The 14,998-nt window shown below is 36.1% G+C and overlaps 2 protein-coding genes across 2 annotated transcripts in view; one reads left to right on the top strand and one right to left on the bottom strand.

Annotated features, from left to right (window-relative positions):
* LOC125235795 overlaps positions 1-14,981 on the top strand; it is a 41,768-nt gene extending 26,787 nt beyond the window's left edge. The window contains exons 16-23 of the mRNA XM_048142382.1: positions 9,710-9,894; positions 10,457-10,529; positions 10,607-10,635; positions 11,139-11,254; positions 12,308-12,429; positions 13,283-13,423; positions 13,761-13,874; positions 14,851-14,981. Coding sequence (XP_047998339.1) covers positions 9,710-9,894; positions 10,457-10,529; positions 10,607-10,635; positions 11,139-11,254; positions 12,308-12,429; positions 13,283-13,423; positions 13,761-13,874; positions 14,851-14,981 — 911 coding nt within the window. The remainder of the gene's footprint in view (positions 1-9,709; positions 9,895-10,456; positions 10,530-10,606; positions 10,636-11,138; positions 11,255-12,307; positions 12,430-13,282; positions 13,424-13,760; positions 13,875-14,850) is intronic.
* LOC125235715 lies at positions 1,954-3,507 on the bottom strand. The gene is made up of 2 exons (XM_048142286.1): positions 2,100-3,507; positions 1,954-2,018 (listed from the first exon to the last, which is right to left on the bottom strand). Exon 1 carries the CDS (start codon positions 3,407-3,409, stop codon positions 2,435-2,437), a length of 975 nt encoding a protein of 324 aa, XP_047998243.1. The 5' UTR covers positions 3,410-3,507; the 3' UTR covers positions 1,954-2,018; positions 2,100-2,434.
* Positions 14,982-14,998: the final 17 nt, after the last annotated feature.

The following is a 14,998-nucleotide window of genomic DNA, read 5'->3' as shown; positions in this document are numbered from 1 at the left end:
CGCCTCGTTCATATATTTGATCGCCAGTGTCAGAGGTGTGACGTGATGTTTACCAGGGATGTAACGGATGTGGTTTTAACGGAACCGGAAGCGGAAGCGGAAGTTTTGAATTTAGTTTAACGGAAGCAGAAGCGGAACCGGAACCAGAAGCGGAAGTTATAGATGTTAAAAACGAAATGAAAAAATACCACATAGGTATAACATAAACCAAAACTAATTAAATTACCTAGAACTTTTAGGTGTTTACTGTTCAGCCTGTAATCAGCAGTTTGTAATCAGCCTTTAGGCCCACTTAGGTTTTAAAAACGAAAAGAAAAGTAACCTGATATTTTATCTTAAGTATATCATTCATTACAATCCAAAAATTTAAATCACCTTGAACTTTAAGATTGTTTGTTGTTTAGGTAATCACTAAAAATCACATAAGAATCCTTTTAAACCTTTATTATGCCGTAAAAGGTTTTAGAAACGAAAAGAAAACTTCCTCGTAGGTAGTATATATAATACAATCCAAAACTAACCAGTAAAAATTATATGTGTAATTGTTAGCACACAATTAAATTTTTAAATTAAATGGAGTGATTGTAAAAGAAGTAAACTGTATTTAATAAACAAATCTAAGGGGAGCTTCTAAGGGGATCGTAGATAAGCCCTGCACCACTGAATAGTTGTTCACTCGCTACTAACTAGGTGGACAGGACAAATATTGGCGCGCAATGGAATGAAGCGATTAATGTTTAGTATCGCAGCACGTGGCAAGCGGAGAGATGAGCGAATGATAGGTATAGACCTGTTGGTCTTTGATGTACGCCGCTCATGTCCCACCGTCGCGCTAGGTTCCGACATCCGTTATAACTTCCGTTTGAAAAATAACAGAACCGGAACAGAAGCGGATGTGTAAAACAAAACGGAAGTTCCGCAGTAACGGAAGCAGAAGCAGAACTCCGTTACATCCCTGATGTTTACATCGACGTATTTAGTAAATGAAACTTAATAGCAGCTTAGGGCAGTAAAAATACCCATAGGTGATAGGAAATAGTTAAAGCATGACCAGAAATTTATGACTACGCGCCATGTTGCGATATTTCATTATATTATAACTATTTTAAATTCCAGAAAGATCCAATTTTGCAAAACATTTGATAGAGAGTGGCCATACTGTATCAGATAATCATTCTTTTGATGTATTACATGTATGTGAGAAAGGGCTGCGTTTGGGAGTTGGAAATAATTAGGTACAACAATAGGGGGTTGATCCTTAATGAGCAGTTGAATTTTGCGTCATCGCCGTTATTACGAATTTTTCCATCTAACTTGCTTGGTAGGGGGGGTGGACAAAGTATAAATATGGCCGACCATTCTGGAGACGATCAGTCAGTTGCGGAACTTCGGACCGTCAACATCAGCTCCTGAGGATGCCTCGTAGAGAGGCGAAACACGTGTCGAGTTTTGTATTTTTGGTGGTGGGTTGTTGTATTTATTTGCGTATTTATTTTTGCGGTGGGAGGGTGGGAAAATTAATTGCATACAACAGGTTAGCACTGATTGACTTGCACGTTATCAAATCGCGGATTAGCAAAGGAACGTTCTAGTTTATGATTTTAAATTGTGTTAAATTGTTATTGTTTGGGTTAAATTGTGGCGTAGGCGAGAGGCTGGCAACCTTTTACTGCAATGTCACAGTTTCGTTTTCTTTCAACCCCTTATTTGCCAAGAGTGGCACTGAAACCTGAGTAGTTTCATGTGCTCTGCCTACCCCTTCATGGGACACAGGCGTGATTGTATGTATGTATGTATAACTATTTTCTTCATAGGTAGGCTAGGTATATTGAACTGTCACCTCATACATCAAAATAACAGCGACCTCTTGACAATATTCATATCGTCACTACTTTAAAAAAAACGTGTATTTTCGTCCGTCAATGAAAAGAAAATTGTAGTATGTTATATATATATATATATATAAGACAATTCTCATGGGTTGTTAGGAATCAACCAAAAATAAACGAAGTGTTGCTCTGAAAACAAAGATTTTTATTTAACCAAATGTTTACATTTGAAACTTAACTTATTTAGTATTGATCACACTAAAAACATACCTGAAAACAAAGAAACGACATTCAAAGTCTATTAATTGGCATGTCGATTCCCACTTTACACCTTAAATTATTTAGTTTCTTGATTTTCACTCTCCGGGTTTATAACCTCTCATAGTCGCCATGACAGATGGATGACACCTACGCGCCGAACAGTTATGGAGTTTGCCACGCCATCTGTTGTCTTGCTATGTGAACTTCTACTTTACCGACCGAGTCATAAGTTGTAGACCATTCAAAGAAATCTCATTTCTTTACATCTCCCCTCCACGGGAAGAAAATTTTCTCACTCCAGAAAATTTTCATAGATGCTATAACAGTTGTCTGTATCTTTTTACTTATGCTGGTGCTGGAATGAGTTTTGTTATATGAAATAGGTTTGATTCCAACTTCTTGTGGCCTGTATTAACTCTATATATGGAATTTGAAATTTTTTCTTTGATTTCAAAAGGTCCAATCTTTAATTCATCTAGTTTTTTTCTGTTTAATTTATGTCCGTTTTCTACATAAACCATATCACCTGTATTAAATTTATGGTATGTTCTAGTCTTGTCGTTCATCATTTTATTATAAGTATGAGATTTAATTGAATTTTCGAATGCAAGTTTTTTATCTTCAATCCAGTCATCTACCGTTTTGTCTAATTTTAATTCGTCTGGTAGCAATGAATCATCTGAGCCTTCCAGAAGGTATCTTGGTGTGAAACCAGTAACTGTGTGTTCAGTATTGTTATATTTGTTAACACAATCATGAGCAATTGTCGTCCAAGCACTCGTATTCTCTTTCTGGTTCATTACACATCTTATTTTATTTACTAGAGTTTGATTTAAACGCTCATTCAAACCGTTAGAGAATGGCGCATTTACTGCTGTGAAAATCAGCTGTATTGATCTTTCGTTTAAAAAATCTTTGAACTCCTTGGAATTTATCCCCGGATATTGGTCTGATAAAACCATGTCAATTTTATAATCTTTTATTACATTGTTCATTAGTTTTATGAAATCCTTTGCATTCTGGGTCTTCGAGGTCACTATATATGCGTATCGCGTAAAGTGATCCACTAGAAGGTGAAGGTATTTTTTTGTAGAACGCGAACCACCGAATCCACCAATGGTATCTATGGAAACGATTTCAAAAGGCTTAGTAGCAGGTCCTAAATGCGACATCAAGCCATATTTTATCTGTCCTCTACTTTTGTTTTTTATACAGACCTCGCAATTTTTACATATATTCATGATATTTTTTGTCATATTCTTTGCTGTATATTGTTTTCCAATTTTTATTTGTAATTGTTTCATACCTATGTGACACATATTTTCATGTACTTTTTTAATTAGTTTTATGCTAAATTCTTCAGTCAATACTATTTTTTCTCTTTTTTTTAATTTTTTATAATATACATTGTGTCTATGTATCAAATTATTTTTATCATTTTTAATGTCCTTGTTTTTTTCTTGGTCTGAGTATTTCCTGTACATTTATTAAGTTTACTATTTTCAACTGGTCTTCTGTATATGAATTGGATTCCAATACTGGGTTCCTGCTTAAGCAGTCGGCCTCTAAGTTATTCTTTCCTGGTGCATACTTTATTGAAAAATTGTATTGTGATAGATAATAGGTTAATTCGCCGAGTTCTTCATCAGGTCTAGATTTTATATTTAAATTTTCTAACGGCTTGTGATCAGAATATACTGTGAATGACTTGTCTAATAACCAATATTGCCAATATTTTATGGCTTCTTTAATGGCCAAGCACTCCAAATATATCGCTTTTTTTCTTTTTTGAACCTCGTTCAATTTTTTTGAAAAATAAGCCACCGGCTTTTCTTCTCCGTTTGGCTGTGTTTGTTTCAAGACTGCTCCAATCCCCTCTATAGAAGCATCAGTGTATATTTTTATTGGTAAATTTTTATCAAAAATTTCTAGGATCGGTTGAGTACACATTAATTTCTTCACTTCTTCAAATGATTTTTGACAGTCCGCTGTCCAAACAAACTTCTGATTTTTCCTTAGTAGCTTATGTAGCGGTTCCAAAATAATGGAGCTGTTTGGTATGTATTCTCGATAGAAATTAATTTTTCCTAAAAACTGTCTAATGTTTTTTTGTGTTTTAGGTGTTGGAAATTCCCTTATTGAAATTAGGTTATCTGCTACTGGTTGCACCGTGTTATTCTGTATTACATGACCAAGGTATTTTACTGAACTTGAAGCGAATGTACACTTAGTGAACTTTAGCCGGAAACCTTCTTTTTTTATTGCCTCTAATAATTGCGTTAGATGATTGATGTGTTCAGTATAAGAATCTGAAAATACTAAGATGTCATCTATATAATTAACGGTAAATTCTGTTAATCCGTGTTTTCTTAGTATGTTACTTAATATTCGTTGAAATATCGCAGATGAGGTCTTTAATCCGTATGGTAAGCAGGTCCACTGATAATGGCCTTCTTGCGTGACAAAGCCAGTCTTCTTTCTGTCTTCAATCCGTAGGGGAATAGACCAAAAAGCAGAGTTAATATCCAGTGTTGAGAAAAATTTGCAGTTTCTTGTCTTTATTACTAAGTCCTCAATCAACGGGAATGGCTGGGCTTGTGGAATTACTATTTTATTTAGATCCCTGAAGTCAATGCATAATCTGGATCTTCTATTTTCTTCCTTTTTAAAAACTAGAGTCACTGGTGCAGCAAACGGACTGTACGACTCTTCTATGAGATTCTTCTGAAGTAATTTCCCAACTTGTTCTTCAATTTCTTTCTTATCTTGCATAGAACATTTGTAAGGCCGCTTGCTACAATATTTATCCACTAGCAAATCTATTCGAGCCTCATAGTCTCTTACTGTTCCTATATCGTATTTATCTTTGGCAAAGCTTGATTTATACTTTTCAATAAGTTTATTTATTTCTTGTCTTTGCTCTTCATTTAAGTGGCTGACATTTGTGTTGAATTCTTCTTTCATGTGTTCATTAAAATTTACAGAAAGTAAATTTATTTTGTCCTTGAGTTCTATGGAAGCAGTATTTTTATGTGTTTCTTTTTCTCTTGATAGTCTTTCTGGTTTTTGACTGATCTTCAAATTTTCATCTTGAGTCAACTTAAACTCTTTGATTATGTCTAGTCCTATTAGGAAATCATATTTAAATTCCTTTCCATCTATAATGTATACATCCATATGTTTTTCTATTTCCATTATTTTTATTTTTAAATTTGTCAAACCTTTTGCTCTTTTTACACCATTAATTGTTACTAATTTTGCATTTTTATCATAATGTTTTTTTGCTGACCTCTTCAGTTTTAATAATTTTGAATTAACTAGAGAGACGTTTGAGCCTGGGTCATATATACCCAATACTTCTAATTTATCGTTAAGTATTAGTTTGACTTTAATCAATGGTGTAATCACGCGTTTTTTTGATCTTCGTCACTCAATTCAACATCCAGCATGACATTATTCACATTTTTATAATTTTTCTTATTCTCATGTTCTCCTGTCTGTTTAAACCAGCATCTTTCTTCGGGATGAAAGCGGGTACCTTTGTTTAATTTTTCGCATATTTTGCAGGGTTTGATCTTCTCGGCTCCAGTTTTTATGTCCGTGTTTATTTTCTTTTTATAGTAAGTCTTTTTATTCATTGTATGCTCATACTTTCCAAGCTCATTGTAAAGACTCATGGTGGATGTTATTTTTCCTTTATCAATTTTGTCCATTATGAAATCTGGTAAACCCATTACAATGAGATGAATCATTGTCTGCGAATCAGTCTGTTTATTTACCTCTAGGAGTAGCCTTTCCTTTTTGGTGGCATATTCTATTAGGGACCCCGCTTGGTATTTAAATGTGAATGCGTACTTAATCTGAGACCAACCTTTATTTCCATATGACTCGCACAGATTACTTTTCCAAATTGTCCAGTCCGAATCTATGGTATGTTTTATTATCATGCTGTTGTACCAATCTAAGCACTGTTTATCCATAAGATGCTTTAGCATCTCAATTTTTTTAACATCCTGCACCATTTCAAATCTTTTACATTCATTCTCAAATTCCTTAATCCATTGTTCAACATTTGTTGTTTTTCCAGAAAATTTTTCCAGTAAAAACCGTTCAGCAATTTTTCCCAAGTTTTTACTAACAGGTTCCGTATTGTTATTGTTGCTAACTGAGCTTTTTGTTTCACTTACAATTTCGTCTAAATACTGATCACCAAATTGAACATTTTCACCTTCGTCCAAGTAGGCCTTTCGCAAGTCTTCCGTTAAAGGGATCCATAATTTGCGTGTTTGATGTCTTTTCTTTAATGAGTTCTTGACTTTCGTGAATACATCCGTAGTCGTAATACCAGTGTGTTTACTAGCAGGTTTCAGATCATCAGGAACTTCAAAAACACGACCATCGGGTACTTCGATTGAGGTTATGCAGATTCATTGAGTAATTATTACTTCGTATAGAGGAGCTATAGCAAACAACGAACGTGTCACAGCCTGTAAGCTGAAGGCGGGGCGAGGGGGCGGAGTGTGAACCAATGGCCTGCTTCCGTAACGTCGCAAGCGCTACGATTTTACTCGGCGCTTACGACCTTTCGGTCGCGATGATGAGCCCTGCATAGAGTGCATAGATTAGAAGTCGTAGTATAGAAGTGACATGGGTTTACATGGGCATTTTTTTAATTTATGACTCTCAATTAGCGTGAGTTGTTAACAAAAAACATAAATCGCTGTTAGTTTTGTAATGATAATCAAGCTTGAAATCTGTATTTAAAACTTAACTTTTTTCACGTTCTGAATTTAGATTATAGCTTAGTATAATTCACGATGTTTTCATTGAAATTCCATGCTTAATTATCGTTGCAAAACTGACAGCGATTTAACTTTTTTTTAACAACTCTGTGAGTCCCAATTTTTTTAAATGCCCACATTTTTTAAAGCTGCATACGGACTGAGCGTACATGTGTACACGTAGCCGCAACTGGATATTAGTTATTTATGTGACATTTGCATAATGGTAGGCATTAAAACATGAGTGTTGTTTTTGTTGTGTTAATAAGATAACATGAGTGTTTTAATGTCTAATTATGTATAGTCGCACACATAACTTTATCTACATCCATGTATGTATGGGCGCGGGTTTATCGTCCCATAGAAAATTTGAATTTCGCGCGTTTTTATACTCTCATAATTTGCTTGACCGTCTACCTACCCAAATTCATTCAGGCAGGTTAGGTACTGCACTTACATTTACATACTCACATGAAATTCGACACGCGTATTGAGAATCTGTTATAGACAGACATGTCGGAAAACTATGCAATTCTGACAATAATAATTAAATAACCTTTTTTGCGTCGATAAATATATATAATTTAATGTATGATAGGAAACTCGAACTAACTTGCGATATTGTCACGTCTGCTTTTGTTGCATTTTTTACTCTTTGGTTTCAACGAAACATGGCCGCCGCAACATGGCGCTTCGGCATGAGTTTATATTGATACATTTTTTAAAAAGTAAGCGTGTTTAAACAAAAATGCAGTAAACCAACCTACGTATGAAAAGTCACTCCTTGGCTTTTGTTAGATTTTCCTGAGCAGTTTGTACAGTACCTCACTACACATGACGGCATTATTTAGACGAAATATTTTTCATTGCGATACGTCAATCTACCACAGCCGTTCGGAACAGACTAAGCGCGTTTGTGCTGATCAGCTCTAAGTGTTGTTACACAAAATCAAGTTGAGGTGCCCTCTCTAGTTAACATAATTACTCAAAGTGCAGATTGTATTTGTTTTTCCTTCTGGCCCCGTCGCTAATACTGCGAACGTAAATCTCAATTTTTCCATGTTTATGTTTTTACTAAGAATGTCGTTTTATAAGACAATTCTCATGGGTTGTTAGGAATCAACCAAAAATAAACGAAGTGTTGCTCTGAAAACAAAGATTTTTATTTAACCAAATGTTTACATTTGAAACTTAACTTATTTAGTATTGATCACACTAAAAACATACCTGAAAACAAAGAAACGACATTCAAAGTCTATTAATTGGCATGTCGATTCCCACTTTACACCTTAAATTATTTAGTTTCTTGATTTTCACTCTCCGGGTTTATAACCTCTCATAGTCGCCATGACAGATGGATGACACCTACGCGCCGAACAGTTATGGAGTTTGCCACGCCATCTGTTGTCTTGCTATGTGAACTTCTACTTTACCGACCGAGTCATAAGTTGTAGACCATTCAAAGAAATCTCATTTCTTTACATATATACTGCGTTTTAACTTTGAGGAACAGCGTGAGATACGAGATTTTTTAAAAGTAGTGACGATATCTTTCTGTTATATCATAGATTAAATATAAGAAGATCATACCATCCCATACATTAAAATGTGACCGCCTAAGAACGCGCACACACTACACTACAGATGGCGCTACAAAAAAAATGTCTTGTAGCTTTCGATTATACTTGTAGATGGCGTTAAGTGTCACTTTTGACATAGATTGCTCGAAAGTGACACTTAACACCAATCTACAAGTAATCGATGACAACAAGGCATTTTTTGTGTCGCCATCTATGTGTGGTGTAGGTATGCGTTCTTAGGCGGTCGCATTTTAATGTATGGGATGGTATGATCTTCTTATATTTAATCTATGGTTATATCTAGATACTAAATTCCGTGTTGTGTGATGGTGCTGGCGCAGTCGGTAGGATATAGTAGACGTACTCCTCATTGCCTTTCTAATTTATAAAAAAAATAACATCATGTATTTTGCACATTGAAACTAAGCTAATAGCACAGTATAATAAAGAGTACTATCGTACAGTATGGCCACTCCCGCTCCCCGCTGAAAGTGCCGCCCACCCCCTCACCTTACAATTACCGCCTATCAAAAACGCGAACAGATGACCTGTCATATTTCACTCATACAAGCATAGTACGCGTTCACCTACACGAGCTTAGACTGTGTGCTAGGAACGCGCTTCAGAGAGACACTTGCAAACCTCTATCAACCTACGCATTCTAACATTACCATCTTTGTACATACTAGAAATGGCCACCTTTGTCCGAAAAAATATGAATAAATTTGAATTCAGTAAGAATATTCGAAGAAAAGATAAAATAGTCCCTCCAGAACCAATAGTTTTGATGTCTAGACATCTACAAAAAAGGCCCGTTTTACCAAGCGATACAAATTTATAACCAACTACCCACAAATTTCAGAAAAACAGATAACATAAACACATTTGTAACTAAGCTAAAGACTCACCTAATCCAAAAGAGCTATTATTCGATACAAGAATTTATGGAAGACAGAAAAACATAATCTTACCTTTCCCGTACAATGAGTATTCCTATTTTACAGTAGGTACCTAGTTCTATATTGTAATGTAAATCCTAGTTATAAGGACTTTGCTACACCCCACCGGGGTCCATGTGAATCTTTTTATAAATATTGCAACACCAATTGTACATACCATGGTTCGCAATAAATATTTACTTTACTTTACTTCTTTCATATATTTGATCGCCAGTGTCCGAGGTGTGCTGTGTGCTAATAGCTATCTTAAATGCTGATACGTGTCGCGAGGAAGTCACCAGCTCTCTTTTTGTTTTCAGGTGCTTATAATTTTATGATGTTGTCATTGACGCACATATACAAGTCGGTTCGAGTGTCCCATGCGGAAATTCTCAGCCTAAACGGAAAGACACTGTTTGAGATTCCGTTAAAAGAAGTGGACGCCGCAAATAAGATATATTTGGCCGAAGCGTTTATTCCGCCTGACGAATTGTTCTATATTGCTGTAAGTATCCGCCTGGTTAAAAAAATGCCATATAAAAGTGCAATAGGCTAGTTTCCTACTAGTCAAATCAGCTTCTTTTTAAGAACTGTCAAAACGATTTGCTAATATGGGATTACTATGAAATACTGAGGAGTGACGTCACGGTCAATTCATTTACTTTATATCTTTCTCTTTGACTTATTAAATAGAAATTATGTTTAAACATAACTGCTATCCATATTTTTCTTCTAATTATGTGGTGCTTTATTTCGTGCACTGCATAAAATATTTTATTTTAAGTATAGGAAACTATCGATGTAGGTAACAAATCAAATTATTTTATTAAATATTTTTTTCGGCGGTCGAGGTGGTGTAGCGGTTTATCACATCAGCCGCGTTAGCTGGAGACCCGGGTTCGATTCCCGGCTTCGCCACCAGTGGGCTTGATCGCTTTTTCTTTATGTGTGTATGGTATCTATTTCAGTTTATAGGAAACAAGCCTATTGTAACTTGTAAGGTGTAGCACTGCTAATAATAATACTTCTAAACATTTTAAATACCTATGTATACACATTGTTTTCAGATTAATGGTATAGACGAGGATGGACAAGAAATACGTAGAGTAGGCGCAACGGCTATTCAAGCTAAGGCTCCGGGTGAATTATCTATTATTTTTTGATTATTCTATTTATACTTAAACAACACGTGTCATTGATCTTTGTTTTGTTTTCAGATGTTCCATATTTGACCGCTCCTGAAAAGGTAATGTTCTCAAAATTGTAAAATGTTTAAACTGGGATTAGCGAGTAACCTCTCAGAAATAAAAAATAGTTATCTATTTTTTATATATTTCTGAGAGGTTAAAATAGAAGATTATCAGTGTTTATAACATTCAACATTTCACAACACAGTCAACATAAATAAATAATAATAAATATTGGGGACACCTTACACAGATCAACTTAGCCCCAAACTAAGCAAAGCTTGGGTGCTAATAAGCGACAATATACTTACTTAAATAGATAAATACATACTTATATACATAGAAAACATCCATGACTCAGGAACAAATATCTGTGCTCATCACACAAAAATAAATACCCTTACCGGGATTCGAACCTGGGACTGCGGCTCAGCAGGCAGGGTCACTACAGACTGAGCCAGACCGGTCGTCGAAACATCACATTTGCATCAAAAATGAACTCTCCAATTATTACTAGCCGATCGTCACCTAAAAACTGAAATAAAGTGACATTATATTTCAGATACGTGTTTCACGTCATGATACAGTAACACTAAACTGTCATGTGGAGAGCTTGGTGCCTGTCAACGCTTTTTGGATGAAAGATGGCACGAAAATTCAACCGCAGATTTCTAGCTTGTAAGTTCCAGCGATACAGTATTGTAAAATAAAACTAATGGAAACGGTTTCAATAAGTTAAATTTAAGGTCAATTGCACAAGATGAGAAACGTGATTGCTAAAAAATTAATAATTGTTATTGACTTATTATGTAGAAAGGGTCGTAGATTTTTACTATGTGATGTTGATCAGTCCAAGCCTTTACTATCGCAACTAGATTCAAATACAAATTCAAATTTTCTGCTGTCAAACTAGAGGGCGCCACTTATTCTTGGAATTTTCGACCCTTGTCTTGGTGACCCGATGGCCGAGCGGTTTAGGCATCTGTCCGGTAAACGGAGGACACTGGTTCGATTCCAGCTCGGGACACTTGGAGGCCTTAGTCACTTTTTCTTTGTATATGACATTTATTTCAACTTTATAAAAGGTGCAATAGGCTATATACTTTCCTGATACTTCAAATAAAATATGTTATGCAATGCAAGAAATAAAGCACCACATAATTAGAAGAAAAAATATAATGTATTTTATGTATATTTATTATATTTATTTTATTATTTTATATTTATTGTATATGTACACCAGATATAACTAGTTAAGGTAAAATTTAGGTAAACACCATATGCATATATAATTCCTAAATGTTATTTATAACTAGGTAACTGATTTATGACCCTACACACCAACACGATTTCTCTCGGTTTCAAGCCCATGGTTGACTGCAGTAGAGAATGCCTGCTAGCATTAAGTCCGCCATTTGTACTTTTTAATTGTGCAATAAAGTTTAAATAAATAAATAAAGCACCACATAATTAGAAGAAAAATATGGACAGTAGTTATGTTTAAACATAATTTCTATTTAATAAATGAAAGACTAGATGAAGTAAATGAATTGACCGTGACGTCACTCCTCAATATTTCTTAGTAATTCCATATTAGCAAATCGTTTTGACAGTTCTTAAAAAGAAGCTGATTTGACTAGTAGGAAACTAGCATATTTACAATTCATTCTATTACAATATTTACAATTCATCTATACTATTACATATATCAGGATTTATCTTGTATTTCAGACAGAGTACATCGGTTGAGTACGTAATAAGGAACATGTCGGAGGCAAATGTGGGCACGTATGTGTGCACAGCCAGAAACGTGGCGGGAGTCAAGCAAGTCACTACTCAACTGGAACTAATTGGTAACTGCTATTTCTTACAAAAACTCGTCCTCAATAATTATAATTGAGCCTCTCACACCGGTGTCGCTCTTGAGCCATCTTAGATGTCGCTTGTTGTGGGGTCCCATCTTGTGGGGGCAAGTAACCGTCTGCCGGAAATAAAAAATAATACCGATTTATTAGGCAGGCGTCCAGTTTTTTATCCCATAGTCCAGTATTTAGACTATCAATTTCATTCAATAGCCCAGTTCATTTTAGATTCCATTAACTCTCTTATAGTCCTTACACCCTGGCGGGTGCTGCCTCTGTGTGCGTCCCATGATGCGGGCAAGGGCAGCATGTGCTCGGTATACCCCTTACATTTCATTCATCATCATCCTCCTTGCGTCATCCCGGCATTTGCCACGGCTCATGGGAGTCTGGGGTCCGCTTTGACAACTAATCCCAAGATTTGGCGTAGTCACTAGTTTTTACGAAAGCGACTGCCATCTGACCTTCCAACCCGAAGGGTAACTGGGCCTTATTGGAATTAGTCCGGTTTCCTCACGATGTTTTCCTTCACCGGAAAGCGACTGGCAAATATCAAATGACATTTCGCACATAAGTTCCGAAAAACTCATTGGTACGAGCCGGGGTTCGAACCCGTGACCTCCGGTTCGAAAGTCGCACGCTCTTACCGCTAGGCCACCAGCTACATTTCATTAAAGTGTCAAAAGGTCACTAAGTATACGGCATTCTGTCGGCTTCGAATTGAGCCTATATTATGTGTCCCACTGCTGGGTACAGGCCTCCTCTCACGCACGCGACCTCTGGATTGAATGTCGGTTGTCAACTTGTTGAAAACACTTTGGATAAAAAAAATATATATTTTCAGCGGAACCACCAGTAGTAACAATGTCAGCGAACAGGGAAACGTTGATGGCAGGGGCAGATCTGGCAATATACTGCTCTGTGGTATCCGAGATTGCTTTGTCTACGTATCAGCTCACGTTCACTGGAGTCGATTCTAAAAATGGTAAGATAATAATATTTTATATACATACTTATAAGCGCATATTTTTTCCGACCTTCGAAGTCTTTGGAATTTGCAAAATTCATAAAGCCTTTCGTACTTGAGTATTTCTTGTAGTTAATGAGTAATTTATGTAATACTAGCTTTTGCCCGCGGCTTCACTCGCGTTAAAAAGAGACTAAAAGTAGCCTATGTCACTCTCCGTCCCTTCAAGTATCTCCACTTAAAAATCACGAAAATTCGTCGCTCCGTTTTGCCGTGAAAGACGGACAAACAAACAGACACACACACTTTCCCATTTATAATATTAGTATGGATCTAAGAGTTGCGACTTTTTCAGAAACCTATCTAGACGTGGACGCATATAACGATGGCGTTTACCATTTGAACAAAATAATTAAGAATGTAACGGAAAAACTTAGCGGAATTTATTCGTGTAAAGCTGCTCATGAAGGTAAGTACAGTTCTTTCAGCTTATTCGACGAATTAATTATAAGAAAAACATCATCATCATCATCATATCAGCTTTTTATCGCCCATTGCTGAGCATAGGCCTCTCTTCTAGTACGCCACTTCTCCCGGTCCTGAGCTAGTCTCATCCAGTTGTGACCCGCAATTTCCGGATGTCGTCTACCCAACGAGCTAACGGATGCCAAGCGCTTCTTACATCTGTGAGCGGCCACCATTCTGTTAACATTTTAGTCGGACAGAAGAAAAACATGGCCAGTAGTTAGTGGTAGAAAGATATAAAAATGACTGTGACGTCACTCGACTCGTTTTTAGAGTTTTGACAGCTCGTAAAAAGAAGCTGATTTGCCTAGAAAGAAAAGTAGCCTATTCACACACATCGACTCATACACCGTGTTTTTATTGAATCCCGTTTACTTTAAGGGAAGGTTCTTTAGGTATTACAATATAAGGAAAATGTCTCTAAGAAACTAGTGTTTTAACTCTGAATGTTATCGAGTTATTTGAAAAATTCGTTTAATGGCTCAATTAGTGTAGTACGGCTTTTATAACTTCTTAGTATTATTTATTATGACATGTGACGTCAATTACTTGACACTAACTTGAATGTTATTGTTAAGGGTCTCTCACACCGTTACTATGTATGAAAACGATGAAAAAAATTTTTTTTTTAATTTAACATTAAGCGGTATACAGGGTGATTCCTGTAGGCCTAGCACATGATGACCGCGGGAGTATGTCTTCTTCTAACTGTATTAATGACATAAGGACGGGTAGTCTATCTCGCGGCGACATACTCTCGCGGCAATCATGTGCTGACCCTGCTGGTAATGAACCTAACGACGTGTCGAATTTAACGAAAAACAAAAAAAACACGGTGTATAGGTAGTCGAACATAAATGGGAATGACGCTCTCATTTCAAGCATCAAAACTGTTTTGACTGATTCTTTTTTATCTTCAGGTGGTCAAGCATCAAAATCTCTAACCATCACAGATAACATCCCCACCCACAGCACACATACTAGGACCGCATACATTACCAAGAGTGTTACACTCTTCCATACAACTAGTATGTATAGTCGAACATTGTAGTGAGGTGCAGTGGCTAT

This window comes from Leguminivora glycinivorella, chromosome 18 (genome assembly GCF_023078275.1).
Source record: "Leguminivora glycinivorella isolate SPB_JAAS2020 chromosome 18, LegGlyc_1.1, whole genome shotgun sequence".
In the NCBI taxonomy this organism is placed as follows: Eukaryota; Metazoa; Arthropoda; class Insecta; order Lepidoptera; family Tortricidae; genus Leguminivora; species Leguminivora glycinivorella.
The sequence above is the reverse complement of the archived record's forward strand: the minus strand, read 5'-3'. Positions and strand labels throughout refer to the sequence as shown.

Coding starts and splice junctions, on each gene's coding strand:
- LOC125235715 (XM_048142286.1), bottom strand. CDS start 3,409: ATGTGTCACATAGGTATGAAACAATTACAAATAAAAATTGGAAAACAA.